A 20,153-nucleotide genomic window follows, 5' to 3' on the forward strand; every position below is an offset into this window, starting at 1 on the left:
TTGACCCAGAAGACCAAGAACTCGAAGCTTGGCCCCCGTAGCAAGGACTAACTATCCGGCTACGTGGAAAAATAAGCCTAGTAATCCATAAATGGCCGGCATGACCTTAGAGATCGTTAAGCCAAAAGATTCAACAGAGCTTATTGTCGATCTTACAAGTCCGATAATCTTGATCAGAATTACAAAATGGTTTAGTGGAACACTTAACGTATGAGGCCTTAGAATATACAAAGCGGTACGTATGGTTCCTAAGGTCTTCCGTTTACTTTACGCGACATCGATTATGTTCGCGCCATGCAGAGAGCATTGTGCGTATATTCGGAACACGATAACCTAGCAATCGATCCGTCGATCCATGGTAGATCGATCCAATAGGAAAAGGAATAAAGCAGGCGCGTATTAACCACAAACAAGGGAACACGTGAACTATATCCGAAATCCATGAACTACGCACTATCGTTTCCAAGATTTGATTATTGGTTAATTTTTTGTTTGGGAAATCTGCAAGTTCCACTGAACTGTTCCTGGACATTGAATAAATGTTCACTTTTCTTTCGTCAGTGTTACACAACGGCTCGCTATATGGTTATTACGCATTTAAAATGTTCTACTTCTAATTATTGTTCTGCTTTATCAATTATCTGTCTGTTTGAAAAGAGTTTCAAAGTGTAATTTTAAATGCGTATGGTGTCTATTTCAAACACGAAACACAAATATCGAAGGTTCTAAAATGGTTTAAATATATTTTCATTAGACAACATTATTTAAGAAAACTACCCTACGCTTACTCTTCATCCGGTATTTGTGAGTCTTCAACCGTTTTACTGGAAGGATAGTACACTTTAAATGCAAACTTCGATTTTGGAAAGGAACCTACGTTCATCACCGTACAGTCTTGCTCGGTGGTGTGAAACCCTTGACATGGATCGCCGATAACGATTAGATCCGGCAACGGATAAAGAGACAGTGCTGCGTCGTAGTTCCAGTGAGTTGGGAATGCAATGGGAGTAAGCGGCGCTATGGTACTTTGATGTATAATCGTCCGAGCAAACTGCAACAAACAACAAAATGTTTATGCAAAACATGATCAAAAAGTTTTAGTGAAATATTTGTAACATTCATTTTCCATTTACTCACATGCTCCTCCAACAGCCCTTCTTTGGGAAAATGTATAGTATTGCGACACAGCTTGGTAACTAAATCGGCGCGACACACTACGATTTGTTGCGTACAGTATTGCAAGCGACAGGGATTTGTTGTTAAAATGGTTCTAGGGAATCGTTTTTTTAATTCCTCTGTTAATGCATATGGTATTGGCGGCCGGGGTAAAATATTCGCCGCAGCAGGATCATCGATGGATGGCACTATAACTAAATCCGTTTGTGAAATGAGCTTCTCACACTCCGACAACATTTCACCGAGCTTTAGGAAAAGGTTTTTCAACGAGTACACATTCTCGTTCGCTTTTGCGAACGGTCCCATTAAAACTATAGCGACGGGAGGAAATTCGTCGTACCCTCTGAACAAGTGATTCAGTTTGTCCATTACCACCGGATTGTCCAACCAACAATCCGATAAAAATACTATACTGTGCTCAACATTAGCCTTCTCCAGCTCAGCCAAATTTCGAGAGTGCTTCAAAAGCGTTTTCGAAGGTCCTCCCCAACTGTTAACGGATCCAAAAAAGGCTCTACTATTCACGCCAAGCTCAGGAAACGGGAATCCAACCTCATCCACCTTCAAAATACCGTCGCAATATTTGCCATGTGCAAGCAGAAAACTTCCCTCACAAAACAAACCGGACGAGAAGTTAGCCGTGTTGATATCAATCGGCACGGACCCTGTAGGATCTTCCAGATAATAGCGACCTTCCGTGAGCTGCGTCAACAGTCCCAAAAGCACGACGTCCTTCATCATAGACGTTGAAAGAATATTTTCCACTTTACGCAGTGTCAATCTATTCTTCTTCCCCATCTCATCCGTACCTGGTGCCATCCATCGGGAAAACGTTTCGTGGCGACATGTCTTTTGCCACAGCAGCCAATAGCGTTCGCGAATGTAGTGTGACTTTGCATCCGGAACCGCCAGTAAACTTTTCTTACACGTGTCTGGAAGAAATTTCTTTTTCTCCTCACAGTACACGAACGAAGGCACATCGAATGCACTGATGACCCTAAATATCGTCTCCGTATCTTCTAAGCCCGTATTGTTTGCTTCCTTAATAGCCAGTTCTATATGTTGCTTTTCAACTACAGGAAGGCCCAAACACTGGCCTTGCACATGATTTGCCACATTCGTAATCCATTTCTTACGTTCCGTCTCATCAAGCGGCTGTAGTTGTTGGGCTAGGAATGTGCTTGCTTCACTGAAAAACAAAACAATATGATCTATATTTTCAGCCGATTCTCAATGTGAAACGACACAAAATTAACTAACACGAAGCTTACCTTCTGATCTGGAACCCTCCGAGAGAGAAACGAGTAGTTATTTGCGATTTTAATCGAGATACTTCGCTCATGTTGTGTGTTGTTATTTTTAAGAAAATGTATTCCACTCCGCTGTCAAGCGAGAATTTGCGCGCCTTGATGTTCTGCTGGTTATACACAAGGTTTGACAACAATTTCTGATTTGCTGTCATAATGCTATCGAACATTGTCAAACAAGTATAATTTGTTCAATGTACGGGTTTTGTTTGAGATATCATACAGAAAAAATAAACTTATGGAATTGCTCATTTCAATTTCTTATACACAGTCAGTCGTAGATAACTCATAAAATTATCCGAATCTATTTTGGCAGTTCGTTGTGGATATTCTACAGAAAAGTCACATTGACACAACCATCTGCCGTTTGGCGCGCAAATGTGACTGTCATTTACGGCTTGGAACGGTGTTGTTTTGGAAATTGCACACAGCGATTTAACGTTTGTGAAAATGTTCTCTACAAACACCGGAAAATACAATGCCGAAAAGGCGGACGGGTAAGAAAATTAAAGTAAGAAACGTTCGAAATAACCGTGTTTGTGATATATTCCCGATGATATCCCTCAGCGATGATACCAACGAGATCGGTTATCGACAATCACGAGAGAACGATCAAATCGATCTCAAGTATGGGTTCGAACGGGTCAAAGACACACAAGAACGCACAGGCTACCTCATCAACATACACTCGGTAATCATGCAAAAGGTGTTTTATAAAGCCCCATTCTCATAAACCCTTTCACACATGTCCTTTGCAGACGGAAATTTTGAACGAGGACCGCCGACTGGTAGCCGCATTAGATATGTACTTCTTACAAATGGACGGAACTCGGTATAAAACGACCGTGATTTACGCTCCCTATCTTCTGCTGATTACGAACGATGGAACCTCGTTGGAAGTGGCCAAGTTTCTAGGTAAAAAGTATTCCGGTCAGTTGCTAGGCATTGAACACATTCAAAAGGAAGATCTTGATTTACCGAATCATCTCAGCGGTTTGAAGCAGAATTTGTTAAAATTGAGCTTTCCCAACACGACACAAATGAATAAGGTTAAGCGTGACCTGAACAGCGCGGTGCGCAAGAATCGTGAGCGTGCAAAGGCCAATACTTATTACATGCAAATGTTAAGCACGTCTTTATCGACGGCAATTCGCTTCGATGGTACTGATGAAGGCGAAGGGAGCACACCGAATCAGAATGTGGATTTCTACGACCATATTGTTGATATGCGTGAACATGACGTACCGTACCACGTTCGCGTATCCATTGATTTGAATATATTTTGTGGCACTTGGTATACAGTCCGGTGCCGTGGTGGAGATGAGCCACCGGTTATCACGCCTCGACCGGACATTCTTGATCGTCCGGAACCGGTCATATTAGCGTTCGATATCGAAACAACCAAGCTGCCGCTTAAGTTCCCCGATGCGCAAACAGATCAAGTCATGATGATTTCCTACATGATAGATGGACAAGGATACTTGATAACCAACCGCGAAATCATCAGTGGTGATGTAAACGATTTCGAATATACACCAAAGCCAGAGTTCGAAGGCAACTTTATTGTTTTCAACGAACCTAACGAGCTTGGACTGCTGCAGAAATTCTTCGATCATATTCTGGAGGTTAAACCGCACATTTTCGTAACGTATAATGGTGACTTTTTCGATTGGCCGTTCGTCGAAACGCGGGCAGCTGTGTACGACTTGGACATGCGACGAGAGATAGGATTTTCAAAGGTAAACGGCCGTGACGGTAATTATTTGTGTCGGCCTGCGATGCATCTGGATTGTTTATGCTGGGTGAAACGTGATTCATATCTACCCGTCGGATCGCAAGGACTGAAAGCGGTCGCTAAGAGTAAACTTCGCTACGATCCCGTCGAGTTGGATCCTGAAGAAATGTGTCGTATGGCGGTGGAACAACCGCAGGTATTGGCAAACTATTCTGTTTCAGATGCGGTGGCAACATACTATCTGTACATGAAATACGTTCATCCGTTCATCTTTGCGTTGGCAACGATTATTCCGATGGAACCTGATGAAATCCTGCGTAAAGGCTCCGGAACGCTGTGCGAATCGTTACTTATGAAAGAAGCATTCAAGGTGAACATCGTGTTCCCCAACAAGCAAATCTCTGAGTTGAACAAACTTTCAGATGATGGGCATGTACTGGACTCAGAAACGTATGTCGGAGGACACGTGGAAGCACTCGAATCGGGTGTGTTTCGAGCTGACATTAGCACTCGTTTTCGACTCGATCCTGATATGATCAAACAATTGCAAGGGAACGTTGAAAAGGTACTGGAGCACGCAATTGTCGTTGAAGAAGGCGTTCCAATAACGGACGTGATAAACTTTGAAGAAATTAAGTCAGAAATATTATCGGCGCTCCAACAGTTACACGATATCCCAACGCGCCTAGAGCAGCCAGTTATTTACCATCTCGATGTCGGAGCTATGTACCCGAACATTATCCTTACAAATCGTCTTCAACCGTCGTCCATGGTGAGCGACGCGGATTGTGCAGCATGCGATTATAATAAACCGGGTGCCCGATGCAAACGAGACATGGAATGGTTGTGGCGTGGTGAAATGCTACCAGCGAGCCGCAACGAATTCCAGCGCATTCAACAGCAGCTAGAGACGGAAAAATTTCCACCACTTTTCCCCGGCGGTCCACAGCGTGCATTTCACGAACTATCACGAGAGGATCAGGCAAATTACGAGAAAAAAAGGCTGTCAGATTACTGTCGAAAGGCGTACAAGAAAACAAAAGTGACGCGTTTGGAAACGCGAACCTCTACCATCTGCCAGAAGGAGAACAGTTTTTACGTCGATACAGTACGAGCGTTCCGCGATCGGCGTTATGAGTATAAAGCGTTAACGAAGGTTGCTAAAGCAGCCGTAACGGCAGCGGTGAAGAGTGGCGATGCAGGTGAAATAAAGGCCGCTAAAGGACGTGAAGTGCTGTACGACTCACTGCAACTTGCACACAAATGCATCCTTAATTCGTTCTATGGATATGTAATGCGCAAGGGCGCTCGATGGCATAGTATGCCAATGGCGGGAATTGTCTGTCTGACAGGCTCGAACATTATCACAAAAGCGAGAGAAATTATCGAACGCGTTGGAAGACCACTTGAGCTGGACACCGACGGTATATGGTGCATTTTGCCGGCATCATTTCCTCAAGAGTTTACGTTCCGAACAAACCACCAGAAAAAGAAAACTCTCAACGTTTCCTACCCAAACGCCGTTTTAAATACTATGGTAAAGGATCACTTTACCAATGAGCAGTATCATGTGCTGGACCGCCCAAATTCCGCCGATGGCAAAGGGGCCGAATATTCCGTTCGTTCAGAAAACTCGATCTTCTTCGAGGTTGATGGACCATACTTAGCAATGGTGCTACCAGCGGCCAAAGAGGAAGGTAAAAAGCTGAAGAAACGCTATGCAGTATTCAACTTCGATGGGTCGTTGGCGGAGTTGAAGGGCTTTGAGGTGAAGCGACGAGGAGAGCTACAGCTGATTAAAATATTTCAATCATCAGTTTTCGAAGCGTTTCTGCAAGGATCTACCCTGGAGCAATGTTACGCTTCTGTGGCGAAAATCGCTGACTACTGGCTGGATGTATTATACAGCAAAGGGCATAACATGCCGGACAGTGAACTCTTCGAACTGATTGCAGAGAATCGGTCAATGTCACGGAAGCTAGAAGACTATGGGGAACAGAAATCAACTTCCATCTCAACGGCGAAACGGTTGGCCGAGTTTTTGGGAGATCAGATGGTAAAGGATGCTGGTCTGGCGTGTAAGTTTATCATTTCTCGCAAACCAGAAGGAGCCCCCGTCACAGAGAGAGCCATACCGCTGGCAATATTTCAATCGGAAATAAGTGTACGGCGACACTATTTGCGACGCTGGTTAAAGGACAATACAATGGGCGATGCAGACATTCGGGATGTACTTGATTGGAACTATTACATCGAACGTTTGGGAGGAACGATTCAAAAAATCATTACCATTCCGGCTGCATTACAGGGTTTGAACAATCCAGTTCCACGTGTACAGCATCCAGAATGGTTGCATAAGAAAATGTTGGAAAAAAATGATACCTTAAAGCAACGGCGCATAAGTGAAATGTTTAGCGTAGCACCACCAAAACCAGCAGCGACCGGCAACAACGAGCTTACCGACGTGGAAGATTTAGTTAACAAACAAACCAAAGGAACCTTGCCGGGTGTTCCCGTAGCTCACAAACGTCGTCGCGAAGGTTCTGAAGATTCTGGAGAGCGTCCAGATAATGAAGCGGTACAAACGGTTCCGAAAACCTGGCGTGAAGCTTTGGGAGATCCTCCATCACCTGGTACGGACAGGGCAGCGTTGGTTGAATGGTTACAATTTCACAAGCGCAAATGGCGCTGGCAAATATCACAACGCGATTGTCACCATCGGGATGTTCGTAACAGTAAACGTATTCGCACTGCTGCTGATTCAGGTAGTGTCAGTATAGCGGCACCAACTCGAGCTGTAACTTTAGGCGGCTTCCTGCGCAAAACGCAACGCTCATTGATTGAACAAAGCTGGCAGATTATACAGATTTTACCGGTAGACGACCTGGGCAGCTTTACCGTTTGGGCTATGGTAGGCGAGGAGTTACACAAAATACGCCTCTCGGTTCCTCGAATCTTTTACGTCAACCAACGTACCCCGGCTCCTCCTGAGAACGATGGAACAGCGACCGGTTCCAAATCGATGTGGAAAAAGGTGCACCGTGTGTTGCCTCGTGCACGACCGGTTTATCATCTTTACCAGTATGTGGTTCCGGAGCAGATATTTCGCGATAATCGTCTCGGTTTGCTCGCTGATCTTGCCACACCTGATATTGAGGGTATTTACGAAACACAAATGACATTGGAGTTTCGTGCTCTCATGGAATTAGGCTGCGTATGCGCGGTTCAACGATCAGAAGCAAGAACATTGGCAGCATTGGCAACGAAAGATCTCGATTCGTTCAATATACAACAACTCGAAATGCGTCCCATTTCCTCTACTGCGTACTTAAAAAGTTCGACGAATAGTGGCGTGAATTTGCGAAAGATATTCATTTACCAGCATGTATCTCCGACAGGAAAACGGGAAATGTGGGGTCTATTCTCGCCAGCCAACAAGAAAGCGCTTGTAATTGTTCTGGATACGGTACGCACAAATCAATTGCCAACTGTAAAGAATCTTTACACCTCTGAACGGATTGCCCTGCTTACTGCCGGTGGTAAAAATAGAGAAGAAATGCTTCCACCGCCGGACATGACATACGAAGTATTTATGGAAATTGATGCTAAACAAGTATACCAGCGTATTACGCGCGCGCTGACCGCATATCGTGACGAAAAACGTGGCCCAACGTTATTATGTCTCCAGACAGCTCTTGGACTGCACAAGTTAAATCAACATTTGCCCATATGCTTAGAGTTTCCTGAGGTTTCTATTCACATTGCAGACGATGCGGCTCTTCTTTCGGGACTCGATTGGCAACGCCACGGTGCTCGTTCCATGATAAGACATTTCCTTAATCTAAACCGGGTGCTTCAAATGATGCTTGAGCAGTGCCTCTATTTCCAGCTGCCATTGGGTAACATGCCTCCAGACACGGTTCTCTTCGGGGCAGATTTGTTTTACGCGAGGCTTCTACAACGTCATAATTTTGTGCTTTGGTGCTCTTCTGGAGCACGTCCAGATCTTGGTGGACGCGAAGCGGATGACAGTCGCTTGCTGGCCGAGTTTGAAGATAGCATTTCGGTCGTACAAAATCGCATGGGTCTTTATCGTTCCGTTTGTGTTGAACTAACCGTTGAAAGCTTGGCCGTGTCCGCACTACTCCAGGCAAGCAAAGTGCAGGAGCTAGAGGGCACTTCGTCTGCAATCACCTTCGATGTTATGCCTCAGGCATCGTTAGAAGACATGATCACCAGTGGACCGAATGGCCAACAACTTTCTAACTACGACGAGACAGCCCTCTGCAGCCAAGCATTTCGCGTAATGCGAATGATGGTAAATGCATGGTTGCGTGAAGTATCCATCAATCGTAATGTGTTTTCCGACTTCCAAATCATTCATTTCTATCGCTGGGTACGTTCGAGCCGTGCCCTTCTGTACGATCCCGCATTAAGACGCGCACTCAACACACTTATGCGGAAGCTTTTTCTACAAATTGTGGCCGAATTTCGACGCATGAAAGCAGAGATAATATACGCGGATTTCAATCGCATCGTAATTGATACCGGCAAGCGCACCGTTGCCGATGCCGTTAGCTATACGGATTTTGTGGTGCAAAACATTCGCAATCGCGAGATGTTTCACAGCGTTTCGTTATCCTTCCATCAAGCGTGGGAATTTTTGCTGTGGATTGATCCCACGAACTACGGTGGAGTGAGAGGAAATCTACCGAAAGATGTGATTGCTTCGGAAGAAATGGGTACATTAACATCGCAAGAAGAATCAGAAGAGGAGGAGCTATCACTCGAAATGAATTGGAGCATCTCCGAGCAGCTTCCGGAGGAGAGACGATGCCGTGCCAATTTTGAAAGTTTTGTTGTGTCCTTCCTACAAACTATGGCCGAAGGAGTCTCCCCTGAAATGGCATTAAAAAAGTTGGCCTGCACTGCTTATGGAATGGTGCAGAAAATGCATGACGGGTATGCACGTGGCGCGAACGGACCAGCATTGGAGTTTATCAAGGCTATTACTAAAGCTTTAGCTGCTTGCAAGGATACGGAGGAGCAGCTGACGACGATGCGTCGGAATATGTTACTGCTTGTCGGAGTGGGAGACTTTAGTGACATGGCTTCATGGAAAGAGTCGATAAAATCATTCGTTCTCACCGAGGTCATCTGCCAAGCGTGCAACCATTGCCGGGATTTGGATCTCTGCAAAGACACTCATCGAGCATTGAAAGACGGGGACTTACCAGTATGGCTGTGTGCTCAGTGCAACGTGGACTACGATAACGTCGAAATTGAAATGCGGCTCCTCGACGTGGTTCAACGGAAGCTCATGTCCTACACCTTGCAAGATCTGCGGTGCATCAAGTGCAAACAAATCAAGCGCGAAAACCTCTCGCAGTACTGTACCTGTACTGGAAACTTTGAAAACCTGATTTCTACGGCTGAGATACGACGCTTGCTTCAGACGTTCCACACGCTTGCTAAGGACTATCGCATGCGTATACTTGAGGAAACCGTTCAGCATATACTGCAAACGTAAGCCGGTACTGTACTGAAGTGCACAAAACGTTCTTCGTGTTACGATGGATTTTTGCTTTCGATGTGCGAGGTTCGAGTTTTAGATACCATTTCTTTTCTTAGCCAAATAAATAGCTACACAATTTCAATACTTTTTACATCTGTTTCGGTAGTAGCAGCAGTTTTAGTTCCTATACTCTTAGATGACCCGACATAATTTAAGCACTAGCGTTAATTGGATCGATCTTAGGTTCCTCGAACTTGAACGCAGGGAACGTAGTCATATCTTCGCCTTGCGCACCGCCGTACTGCTTGGCCAGCTTCTCCATCTCTTGCTTCAATTCACGTTCGATTTCCGGCGTAGCATCAACAAGCTTGCCACCGCTGAAAGAGTGTTAAAAGTCGATAACATGAATACGTGCACTAATCGAAATTTGCGCGTTTAAAACAAAGTTATGACTAGCATATTTCGGAATTGTTCAACTTACGCGCTCTGGCTCTTCTGTGCATATTCACGCAACTTATTTACGAAGAGCTGCTGAATTGGATCGCTAGCCTTCGCCATCAGTACAGCAGAGATACCATAGTTACGGCGAGCCTGCAGTCCCATGACCCGGGCAGCGGACAGGATCTGGTTGGTCAGCATCTGTTGGTAGCAAAAAAAAACAAGTTCAGAACAACAGTAACCTCTAATCTCACGTTATGTAACTTGGAATCGGCCGGAACTGTTCATCCAGCGAATATTCGTACGTATGTTGCAGATCTAACGGCGCTTCGTGTATTATCTTACTGGAATGTGCATATAAATGCATACCAATACTTACTTTCGGGTAGTTTTTTCACGAAAACGTCGAAATCGTTCCGGCTACAGATGCGAGAAGATTTTGCGATGTCCAGAAATCCTTTAGCAAAATCCTGTTGACAGTCGGCCGATATTTGACAGTTGTTGTCATATTGAGTCTTCAAGTTTATACAGTACACTTTGACACTTTGCGAAATCACACAGGGTGTCTCGCAATGTTTTTTGTTTTTGATCGTCGAAATTTTACTCTTTTTCTATGGAAATGCATATGTTTTATTGTTTCTTCATTTGCTATTTCAATGAATGGCACAATAATTAATGATAGCAATTATACATGATTATGTGTTTCTTATATACAGCAGAGAGATTGACAAAAAAAAGTACAAAATATCCGTATCGTTGCGTGTATAACATCACCTTTTGTATTCGCGTTTTTGATAAAAAAAAATCGGTTGGTGTTATACATGGACATTTCGTTCTATTTCATTTTGTTTGCTTTCCAGATTTGAGCCAGAAAATCTGGGGTTGTCTTATGCAAGGGTTGTAATATACGTGAGAAAATATGGTAACCATGATTATATCATGAGATGAGCCACAAATGCATTTGTCTTTGTGTTTTGGGCTGTAATAAACAAAAGTTTCTAGGGTTTTCATAGTAATAATTCATAGTAAGGTTTTTTTTGTAACTAAACAACTGCTAGAACAAGCTTGGGACGTTCATTGAATAAGCGCCAATCTTCATCCGAAAGATTCAGTATCACTTCCCATCTCGACCGTTCCACAATGCGCAGGATGAACTATCCAGGACAAAACCAGATGATTAATACGGTTCCCTAATCTTGTGCCTCGGCGTACGGTCCAATACACCGAAGGTTGTGCATTGCTTCACATCTCAGCAGACAGAACAGCAAGGACTAGACACTCCGATAATGTAGCAAACATTAATCTAAAAAACTATTATTTGCCATGCATGATCTTATATAGCTTGGAGCGGTAGCACGGCGCCGCTTTCACACGACAGGATCAGGTATCGTATCCCTTCTGAACCCATCTGGTATCCCCGCAGCAAGGACTGACTATCCAGCTACGTGGTAAAATAAATCAGAAATGACCCGGCATGGCTTTAAGGGTCGTTAAGCCAACAAGGGATAGAGAGATCTAAAATGCCTATTATCCAATAGATTGATTGCACTGCTGTTTTGGACAGTGATGTAGATAAGCATTTTCCATACCCTTTGCCATGCGGACTATTTTTGGCGGTGTGTATAAACACAAATAAAACTTGAGCTATGTGAAGCATTTGTCGTCAAGAAATATGGATATATGATGGCCAATTGGCTGGGCACTTGCTGTTGGAATCACATCCTTTGAGCAAAGTGATCACAAGCGACAAGCACAACCCGTTGAATGATACCAGACATACGGTGTGAGAATTACCCTGCGCGAGCTAGTCTGATATTCGTCTTATTTTAATGGTTATCTTCAAACCATATACACCTGTTTGCAAACAATATCAAATGTATTGTACTCGTGTGTATTTCTCCCCTTAAAAAAACGAGTACTGTCTGCTACCATTCAACGGATGAGTTGGTATTGCAATAGCATAAATGTAAAGTACAGTAAACGAAAGTAGATGGCTTTTGGTTGCACTTGTCCCACTCAATCCCCATATCTATTTTTATTATGCTTCTGTTCATGCTTCAGCAGCAGCAGCAGAACAGCAAGAATATGGAAAGAAACACAGTGCCTGTTACCCATACTAACGAAACGAGAGTGTACAAAAGGCTTCAACGATTCGGTGGAAAGGCAAAGGAAAGAACAAAGCGAGGAAGAAAATAAATACAGACCAACCATTCTACAAGGAGACCAGATGGACGATGATGGGAGAAAACAGATAGGCAAAAGCCAGAAGACAAGAACGGGATACCAAAGTGAAGGGAAAGCAAAGTAAACGTAAACCCCAAAGAACAGATGACAACAAACATCGGCATCAAAATCTCCAGGCAAGTGAAAACAACCGATGGGAACCAGGACAGCATCCACAGCAAGCCAGAACTCGATCACCGAAGGCGTACATGTGTGTAGGTGTACATATATGCATGATCGTATACAGCGTTCTGTGTTTCATGTACCTATCCGTTGTGGAGAAGAGCGAAGCTGATAGGACGTTTAAAATGTGTGCAACGATCGCGAAGGGCCCCTGTCCGTTGTGTGTTATCGAAGGATTTCGAGAAAAACGCTACCAGCGGATATTTTTTCCCAGGAGTTCGTCCAAATGAGTGCAGTAATTGTTACTTCGGTAGGTGTAATTACGCTGATTACACTGTCAACTGACCTCGAATGTAGTATTGAAACATGATCGAAAGCGAGGTTCGGTCTAATAAATGGATAAATTAATACTAATAATGCAAATTTTTGAGGCAGGCTCTGGTGGTGTATGTGATAAATGGCACCGGTTGCACACGACCGGACCGGGTATAAAATCTCATCTGAACCCGTCCCTCCTGTAGTGAGGATGGACTACCCGTCTATGTGGAAAATATAAGTCTAGTAAACCAGAAATGGTCGGCTTTGACCTTACAGGTCGTTAAGCCAAGAGGAGAATGGCTACTGTTCAAGATGATATACACATATCGAATTGATCATATATTTTTTCTTAATATTCATAAACATGATCCTCCAAATAAAAAAACATTTCGATACAAAGTACGAATAAACCGTATGGTAAATTCGCTATACTTCTGCTATACAATACAAAATTAGTGCATCGTTTAGCAGCTCTATACCTGCATTCTACCCCAACGGTACTCGACCATTGCTCAAACCCCGATCCTCAATTCTACTTGCTTGATCATTGTTTACACTAATTTCGATGCAACGACTAGCTATATCGTCTTGAGTAAACTTCACGCGTTTTTATGTCATCTAGAGTGGGACGATACACCATCCCCCCCACTCCTAAACCTTCTTGCTGACGCGCGATCAGAGCGTTTACGCACCACAACCCTTGACTCTCCCAGACACTCCCAGGCCATCCCTCCCCCCTTGATCTAGCACAAACGAAACAGAATGAATATTGCTTATGCGGTTCGGAGAGGTGTGTGGGTTTTCATTCATAACTTTCCAACAACCGGTCCAGTGTGTTCGCTCTTCTATCCTTACCTGCTTATGCCCAGACAGGTTCCACACCCACAAAGGCACGATCGTTCGGCTGTTTGTTGGGGTGTGTGTGTGTGTAGGATGGTTCGATTGCATGTGGTTCCTTTTTTTCGCTCATTCATCTGTTCCTGTCTTTCCAACCCATACACTGGGCCGAAGAGCGAGGATCAGACAACAGTATATGTGAGATACGTTGGCACTGTCATATGCAATTACTGTCTTTGGAAACGTTTTTTTCTATCAGTGGGGGCTTGTTGCGTGTATGTAATCTGTCCTCTTCACATGCCTACACGCAGGACCAGCAGTGTGAGCAAAACGCCGAACACGGCATAAATGTGTAGTGTAATGCACACGTTCAACATCAATTTTGATGCTATGAAACCTTTTAAATTATGTACGATATTAGTAGCAAAATATCAATCCAACAACATACATTGTACGAAGCATCTGTTACAAAAGATAAACACCTGTACAATTTTGTCTATTTTAATTATATACAGTTACGGTCCAATGTTGGGTTCCATATCTACAAAACTCACAACTGCTCACAACGGTTCACAATTGAAGTGTATTTGGTTCGTCTGCGTGACGCCAATGCGCTACAAATAAGATCGTTTGCCGGTTTGCTGGTGTGCGTGTGGCCGACACGCTGCTGATGTTTATTGCGGCTGATCACAAGCTGAGCAACAAATTTTCCTTTCAAGTCTGTTTCAAGAGAACGTTCTCGCGCGTGGTGCTGAAGTGTGGTACAGTTTGAATATGCGCGGATGCGGAATATCGAAACGACCGTAAATCGGACGACCGTTTGACAAAACGATCAATGTGATTTGAATGCTGAGAAGTAAGTGGTTACGGAAAACTAATATTTTAATGCGGTACAGGCGATCTGTCGCTCGATCGTGACGCGGTGGGTGAAACAGTGAGTCGTATTTCGGCCAGAGCCCGTTTCGTGCCAAATAATTACGGTATCTTGGTGATTTTATGTACCATTGGTAACAAAGGAACGAATGTAAGCAAGAAATACATCCATCGCTCTTATCGCTCGTATGGACCCGATTTAGGTCCAGCCCAGGCGGGGCCCAGCGATAACAGCTCGGTCCGCCCCAACCGCTGGTTGGTTTCGAAGTTGAGCGTGTAGAGTCAAAAAGACATTCCCTATCCCTATCGACACCGCTAGTCGCCGATGTGAACGAGTTGATAAACTAGTGATAGTGCAGTGTTGTTGAAAGTAGCGTGTGTGACTCCAGCCAAGCAGTGATGAATGGCCAACCAGCGAGTGTTGCTAGGATAGAGTCCGGCTAGGCTAGTATGTGCTAGTCGAAAGACAGCGAAGGAGTTTGTTTGCGTGTGTGTGTTTGTGTTATTTTTTTGTTGTTATGGCTTTAGTAAATTCTTGGTTGAGTTTTTCAATGAAAATCGTAAATACATGAGTTTGCTTCTTGGAGCGTACGATCGCCAGTGTACGATTGTGTGATACGTACGAATGTGTTTGTGCGCTTACGTACGTATTCTCAGAGACAATCAAATTCATTCAAGCCAAACGTGTGAGTAGTGTAGTCGCAAGTTAACGATAATCTCTGATCGCGCTGACGACTGGGCTCTCTACGCAGCCCCACACTGCTCAATGGTGGCTCGCGAAGGCAAAGAAAATGACCAAACGATCGGGGAAGAACGTAGAAAGGCAATCGAAGATCCACGAATTAATATGCTAGTCAGTCGCCGGCGTAAGCAAGCAATGCTAAACCATTGCCGGTATTACGGCAGCAGTGTTACCAGGAATGATGTGGTAGACGCTCAACGGAGAACAAACCGTCGAGCCACCCGGTTGCTAGGTGGTGTGTTTATGTGCGCGGCAGGAGCAGAGGTTTCCCTTCATTCCTGCGTAGTGCTACTGTGGAGAAGAGATGTGAAACGAATTGAAACAAAGTTTGAAAAAAAGAGTAATGAAGAAAGGGAGGAAAAAAAACGATAGTGAACGGCATCGCGCATGCTAAACCGAACTGGAAGCGAAAGAAACGCGGAACGCGCGATGATGGAAAAAGTGATGAAGAGTAACAACAAAACCTACCACAGCTCGTAGGCAAACGCAAACACGTACGATCGCGAAAGAAGTGTCGAAAGGACAGTGTCGGGCAAGGGTATAGTTAGTGTAAGTTGGATAGAGAAGAAAACAGTACGGGGTAATCGAGCGACGCGCGACGATTCTCTTGATAGAAGCAACGCTCGGTTGATGGGTGAAGCCGCTTTACCCGCGACCGATCCGTTCATTCATAAAATCTTCACTCTCGAACGCAACGTCAAAGAAGGCGCGACGCGGCAATGAGAGCGACCATCACTCCGTTACGTGCCTCTCGTCCCTTACCGTGTGTGTGTTTACTCACTCATCAAATCGTAGGTGATTTTGCATCGTTATGTGCGACGTTGTTTTGGTACGAGTTGAAAAAAAGCAGCAAACACGAGACCAGCTAGCAGGCCAGCGTTCTGGCCACAGCACTCCCGACACGCTTCCGTAGGCGGAGAGAGTTGGCCAAAAAAGATCAAGTGAAGTGTGTTGCTAGGAGCGCAATGCTTGTGCTTAGATCTTTTCAAATAACATCTTTAGCAGCGTTTTTTTTGTTGTCGTGTCGTGAAATTATTCCAAGCAGGCGGTGACAACTGTCTGGCACATGTTGTGTAACTGAGCGTCACAGATTGTTTAGTTGAATCTCTAGTAAGGTTCTGTAGTATCGTCTTTTATGCATCCAGCATGGAAAAGTTGTTAAATTGTTTTTCAATAAATTTTCTTTCTCTAGGAAGTTCATTGTTTGTGGGTTCGTGTTGTGTAAAATTGCGTTCAGTGCATCGTTGATTGTATCCGATTGATTATTTGTTTGTAGTGTGCGCTTATTACAAATCTTAATCGATCGCATAGATTGTGCCTTTTACCATTCAAAAGTGTTTCGAACCATTAAACAATAACCTTGACGAGTGAGTGCGTTGTGAAATACAAATATTCGTTCGCACGTCAAAAGTGCAATACTGTGTGCTGTGCATTGTGCAATCGCGATTGTGTATTGTAGGTATTAAATGATTTATACTTTCGCCAGAGTGTGTGTTGTGTGGTTTTGTGTAAGTGTTCTCTTCCAAAAGAGTACAGTGTGCGACACAAGTCAAAGTGTACTTTTACACCAGTGGGAGTGTGTATGGTGCTTTTTACTGATAACTGATTTTATGCAGCTGCAGCACTTATCAACGGTTGCTTCTCGTGACAAAATTAAAAGTCAGCCCAGTTGAAACTTCCGTACGGGCGACTCTTCGAAAAGAAAAGCGAGAAAGAGCGAGAGAGAGAATTGCTATATTTGAGCGCTTCAACCAGCGAAGAAACAATCTTCTACTGGCGGGGGTAAGGTTTTGTTAAAAAGTTTATGTACCATGAATGCTGATAGTACAGTAGTAAAACATCCGATTCATACTACTAACAATTGAATATTTCACATTAAGCGGTAGACCCAAATTATCCGAAAAAATTGTCCAAAATTTGCGAATGGGTTCAACTTGATCGTAACGCCATTAAAGGGATATAGCTATGGAATCAAGAAATATTGTTTCTTATTTCTCTTTTCACACTCACTACACTGTGTTGGGAGCATCATACGTGTCCATCCATGCTTGCGCGTTGTGATAAGTACGAAGCATAATTTTTGTGAATGAATTCTTCGCTTAGCAGCAAGAAACGAAAGCGTGTGGTACGGTGTACAGGGGAGTAGTAGAGCACTGTCAGCTCCCTATCTGTACCCCGGTAAGCTTAAGGTTCTTCCGATGTTTCAACCATTTTTTTTGCATGTTTCTTCAGACGGGTAATTATTTTTGCTTTACCAGCACGATGGCATTACTCCGTTTGCGTTTTTATGGGTGGTTTCTGGTGGAGTTTCAAGGAGACATGGGGCAGTTTTTTTTCGCACCGTATTTACTGTTTTCACCCTGATAATCTAGCATGTCTATGTCGGCGAACTGTGTGTAGATCGCGCACTTGGACGAGACGCGGCGTTTTTTTTTTTGTTCCAATCTTGAAATGTGGTACAAAACAGCGTACAAAGTTTCTGCAAAAATCGTTGTAATCTGTTGCGCAACCCGGCACAATTCCAGTAGCCATTGCGCGAAACAATGGCTTCGTGTGCATGCGTCTTTAAGGGATAGCGCCGCATGATGGTTTAGTTTGTAATGTTGCTGGACTTTGTAGAAGTTAGATTTTCTAGTCAATTGCAAACAAATACACAATTACATCAAGCGTCTTTTGGCCAGAACGAATAACACATCCAAGTAAGCAGTACAGTACAGTACCGACCTACTGAAAACGTAATGAAAATTCCCCTCGACTGCTGTGATAAGATAAAACAATAATCGTAAACTTCTTCATGAGTTGGTGGGTTGTTTTGTTTCAACCATGTCACCCTGCGTCTCAGCACAGTTTTTGTTGTTGTTTTAGCATGGGAGGTGTACGCCTACAAGCAAGCCTACCACGCATTGAGCTTATCATTTTTACCGATAAATGTTGGAAATTTGGCCATGGCGAATTATTCATATTTTCAAAAGAAGCCAAAAGTCTAATCAAAAATGGCTCCACTGATAGTGTGGTAAAATTTGCGTCTTTTGAGCTGTGAAGTAAAAAAAAAGGGAAAAAGGAAAAATAAGGGAACACCGAACACAGTTTACCATCAATTGTATATTTTATCTTGCCTGACTTGCGCGTGATCGCCAAGCAAACGAATAACGGCGATAACATAATTATGCTTGTATTAGTAAGAGGGTCCAATGGTTGTACAAGTTTTTGGTAAATTCGTTATTGCAATAATGGCGTGACTCATGTTACACAGCACTGGAATGCAGCAGATAAACAAACGTGCTTTTTGTACTCGTAGGTTTTATCGAAAATTTCCAGCGAAAAAAAAGAAAAAAGTCAAATTCACACAAAATAGCAACGATATAATGCAGTGCTACTTATACGAGTTCATTATTCTATGTATAATAACTATGTTCTATGTTAGGGACTCGCGAATGGTAGTCGCAGTTCGATTATTAGTAATACTTAAGCATTCTCACGCATTAAAGTACTTCCCCGACACTGTATAATCGTTGTGATAGCAAATATTTGCTTTCGTAATTGTTGACTTCTCAGAGGTGGGTCTTTGACGGCATTTGGTCGGGTCTTTCGTCGGTGAAACTGACGGTCAAGATGAGTGAGTTAATTTTAGGAATCGGCTTAAAATTATCATGTCAATACAAAAAATGACGAAGACGTTCGGTAAATCTTGTCACACCACGCGCCGTCAAGCCGTGGTGTGGCGTTCGTTATCCCCCCCCCCCTTTGGAGGTAAATAAACAAACAAACAGCATCCTTCAACGCTTCGGTGACGTTGTGCCTCGTGTCTGAAATGGAACGTGCGAGCTATTGGTTGCGGTACAAAGAACAGAGTACTGTCGTCACCAACAAGGTCTCACGTAACGGAACGGATTCCTAATGATGATAAATTCTTTGGTAAAGAAGAAGTAAATCATGGTTCAAATGTTTCATCCATTTTACGATAGTGTTTGGGATCATTTTCTTCAGTGTTTCGGAACGTTCGGAACTTGTTGAATCAAGATTATTGAATAATGGCTCAACTCTTGCGATTGCATCGATCATGCTGACAGTTCATGGTGGCATGTAAAACGTATGGTCCATCGGACCAGATCGCACGACAGGGACTGTTAAATTCTTGACATAGTTGAAATAGCACCGGCATAATGCAACGTTCAGTTTAGTAGCTCCATTAGAATCACAATAAAATGCAAAACAACGAAAACAGCACAACGCACTTTGCCACAAACTGCGCGTGTTGAATGGGTTTAAATGATGCTGTTGACATATCCCTCTTTTTAAATCGAGGATTTATTTCTGGAACAGAGCTTCATTTTATGCACATGCATAAACTGGACGATTTAGGTGTGCCACCCTTTTGCGATGTTGCTCACTTATACATTCGTTGACGATTGGAAGCAATGAACGAGCGGGAAATTATTGTAGGACAGGAGCAAAATGCTGCGGATGCTCGGATGTGAACGATGAAATACGGTACGGTTGAATGGTTGATGTTTCTACTCTCCTTTCGATACTTTGTAGTGTTTGATGTAGAGGAAGAACTGTGGTTATCACTTGTAAGGCGTCTTTCCTGTACTCGATTTCGATTGAGCTTGTGGGTACACCCATAGGAAAAAAAGGAATTTTGTGAACTTGTTATTTCGTGATTTGTGATTTATCGTCGATCGAAATGTTGTGCTTCTTTCGTGTCTCGTGATTCCATTGTAATAATCTGGTTTGATGTATCCTTCCGTCATGGAAGAAAAACGAAAAGAGATAAATCTTTATACATTTTATGAAATATGAAACTGCAGGTTACATGGAATATAAGAGGAACAGAAACAAGCATAGATCGATCGTTGATGAGAG

The 20,153-nt window shown here is 43.5% G+C and overlaps 4 protein-coding genes across 7 annotated transcripts in view; 2 read left to right on the forward strand and 2 right to left on the reverse strand.

The window, feature by feature from the left end:
* Positions 1–716: 716 nt before the first annotated feature.
* On the reverse strand, positions 717–2,910 carry LOC125774632 (DNA polymerase epsilon subunit 2). Its single transcript, XM_049444741.1, has 3 exons — positions 2,448–2,910; positions 1,138–2,365; positions 717–1,051 (listed from the first exon to the last, which is right to left on the reverse strand). The coding sequence occupies exons 1-3, from the start codon at positions 2,651–2,653 to the stop codon at positions 785–787; spliced, it is 1,701 nt and encodes a 566-aa protein (XP_049300698.1). The 5' UTR covers positions 2,654–2,910; the 3' UTR covers positions 717–784.
* LOC125774619 (DNA polymerase epsilon catalytic subunit 1) lies at positions 2,870–9,884 on the forward strand. Its single transcript, XM_049444707.1, has 3 exons — positions 2,870–2,980; positions 3,051–3,174; positions 3,242–9,884. Exons 1-3 carry the CDS (start codon positions 2,934–2,936, stop codon positions 9,746–9,748), a joined length of 6,678 nt encoding a protein of 2,225 aa, XP_049300664.1. The 5' UTR covers positions 2,870–2,933; the 3' UTR covers positions 9,749–9,884.
* On the reverse strand, positions 9,876–10,685 carry LOC125774660 (ATP synthase-coupling factor 6, mitochondrial). The gene is made up of 3 exons (XM_049444798.1): positions 10,551–10,685; positions 10,215–10,372; positions 9,876–10,110 (listed from the first exon to the last, which is right to left on the reverse strand). Exons 2-3 carry the CDS (start codon positions 10,370–10,372, stop codon positions 9,945–9,947), a joined length of 324 nt encoding a protein of 107 aa, XP_049300755.1. The 5' UTR covers positions 10,551–10,685; the 3' UTR covers positions 9,876–9,944.
* A 3,576-nt stretch (positions 10,686–14,261) lies between these two features.
* LOC125774622 (ETS-like protein pointed) overlaps positions 14,262–20,153 on the forward strand; it is an 86,652-nt gene continuing 80,760 nt past the window's right edge. The window contains exons 1-2 of one of the 4 annotated variants that reach the window (XM_049444719.1): positions 14,262–14,606; positions 16,480–17,069. The gene's annotated coding sequence lies outside the window, so the exon portion shown is untranslated. Of the gene's footprint in view, positions 14,607–14,732; positions 14,994–15,196; positions 16,079–16,479; positions 17,070–20,153 lie in introns of those variants that run through there. The other 3 variants (XM_049444718.1, XM_049444721.1, XM_049444722.1) reach the window with 3 other exon arrangements.

Source organism: Anopheles funestus, chromosome 2RL (assembly GCF_943734845.2).
Source record: "Anopheles funestus chromosome 2RL, idAnoFuneDA-416_04, whole genome shotgun sequence".
Taxonomy (NCBI): domain Eukaryota; kingdom Metazoa; phylum Arthropoda; class Insecta; order Diptera; family Culicidae; genus Anopheles; species Anopheles funestus.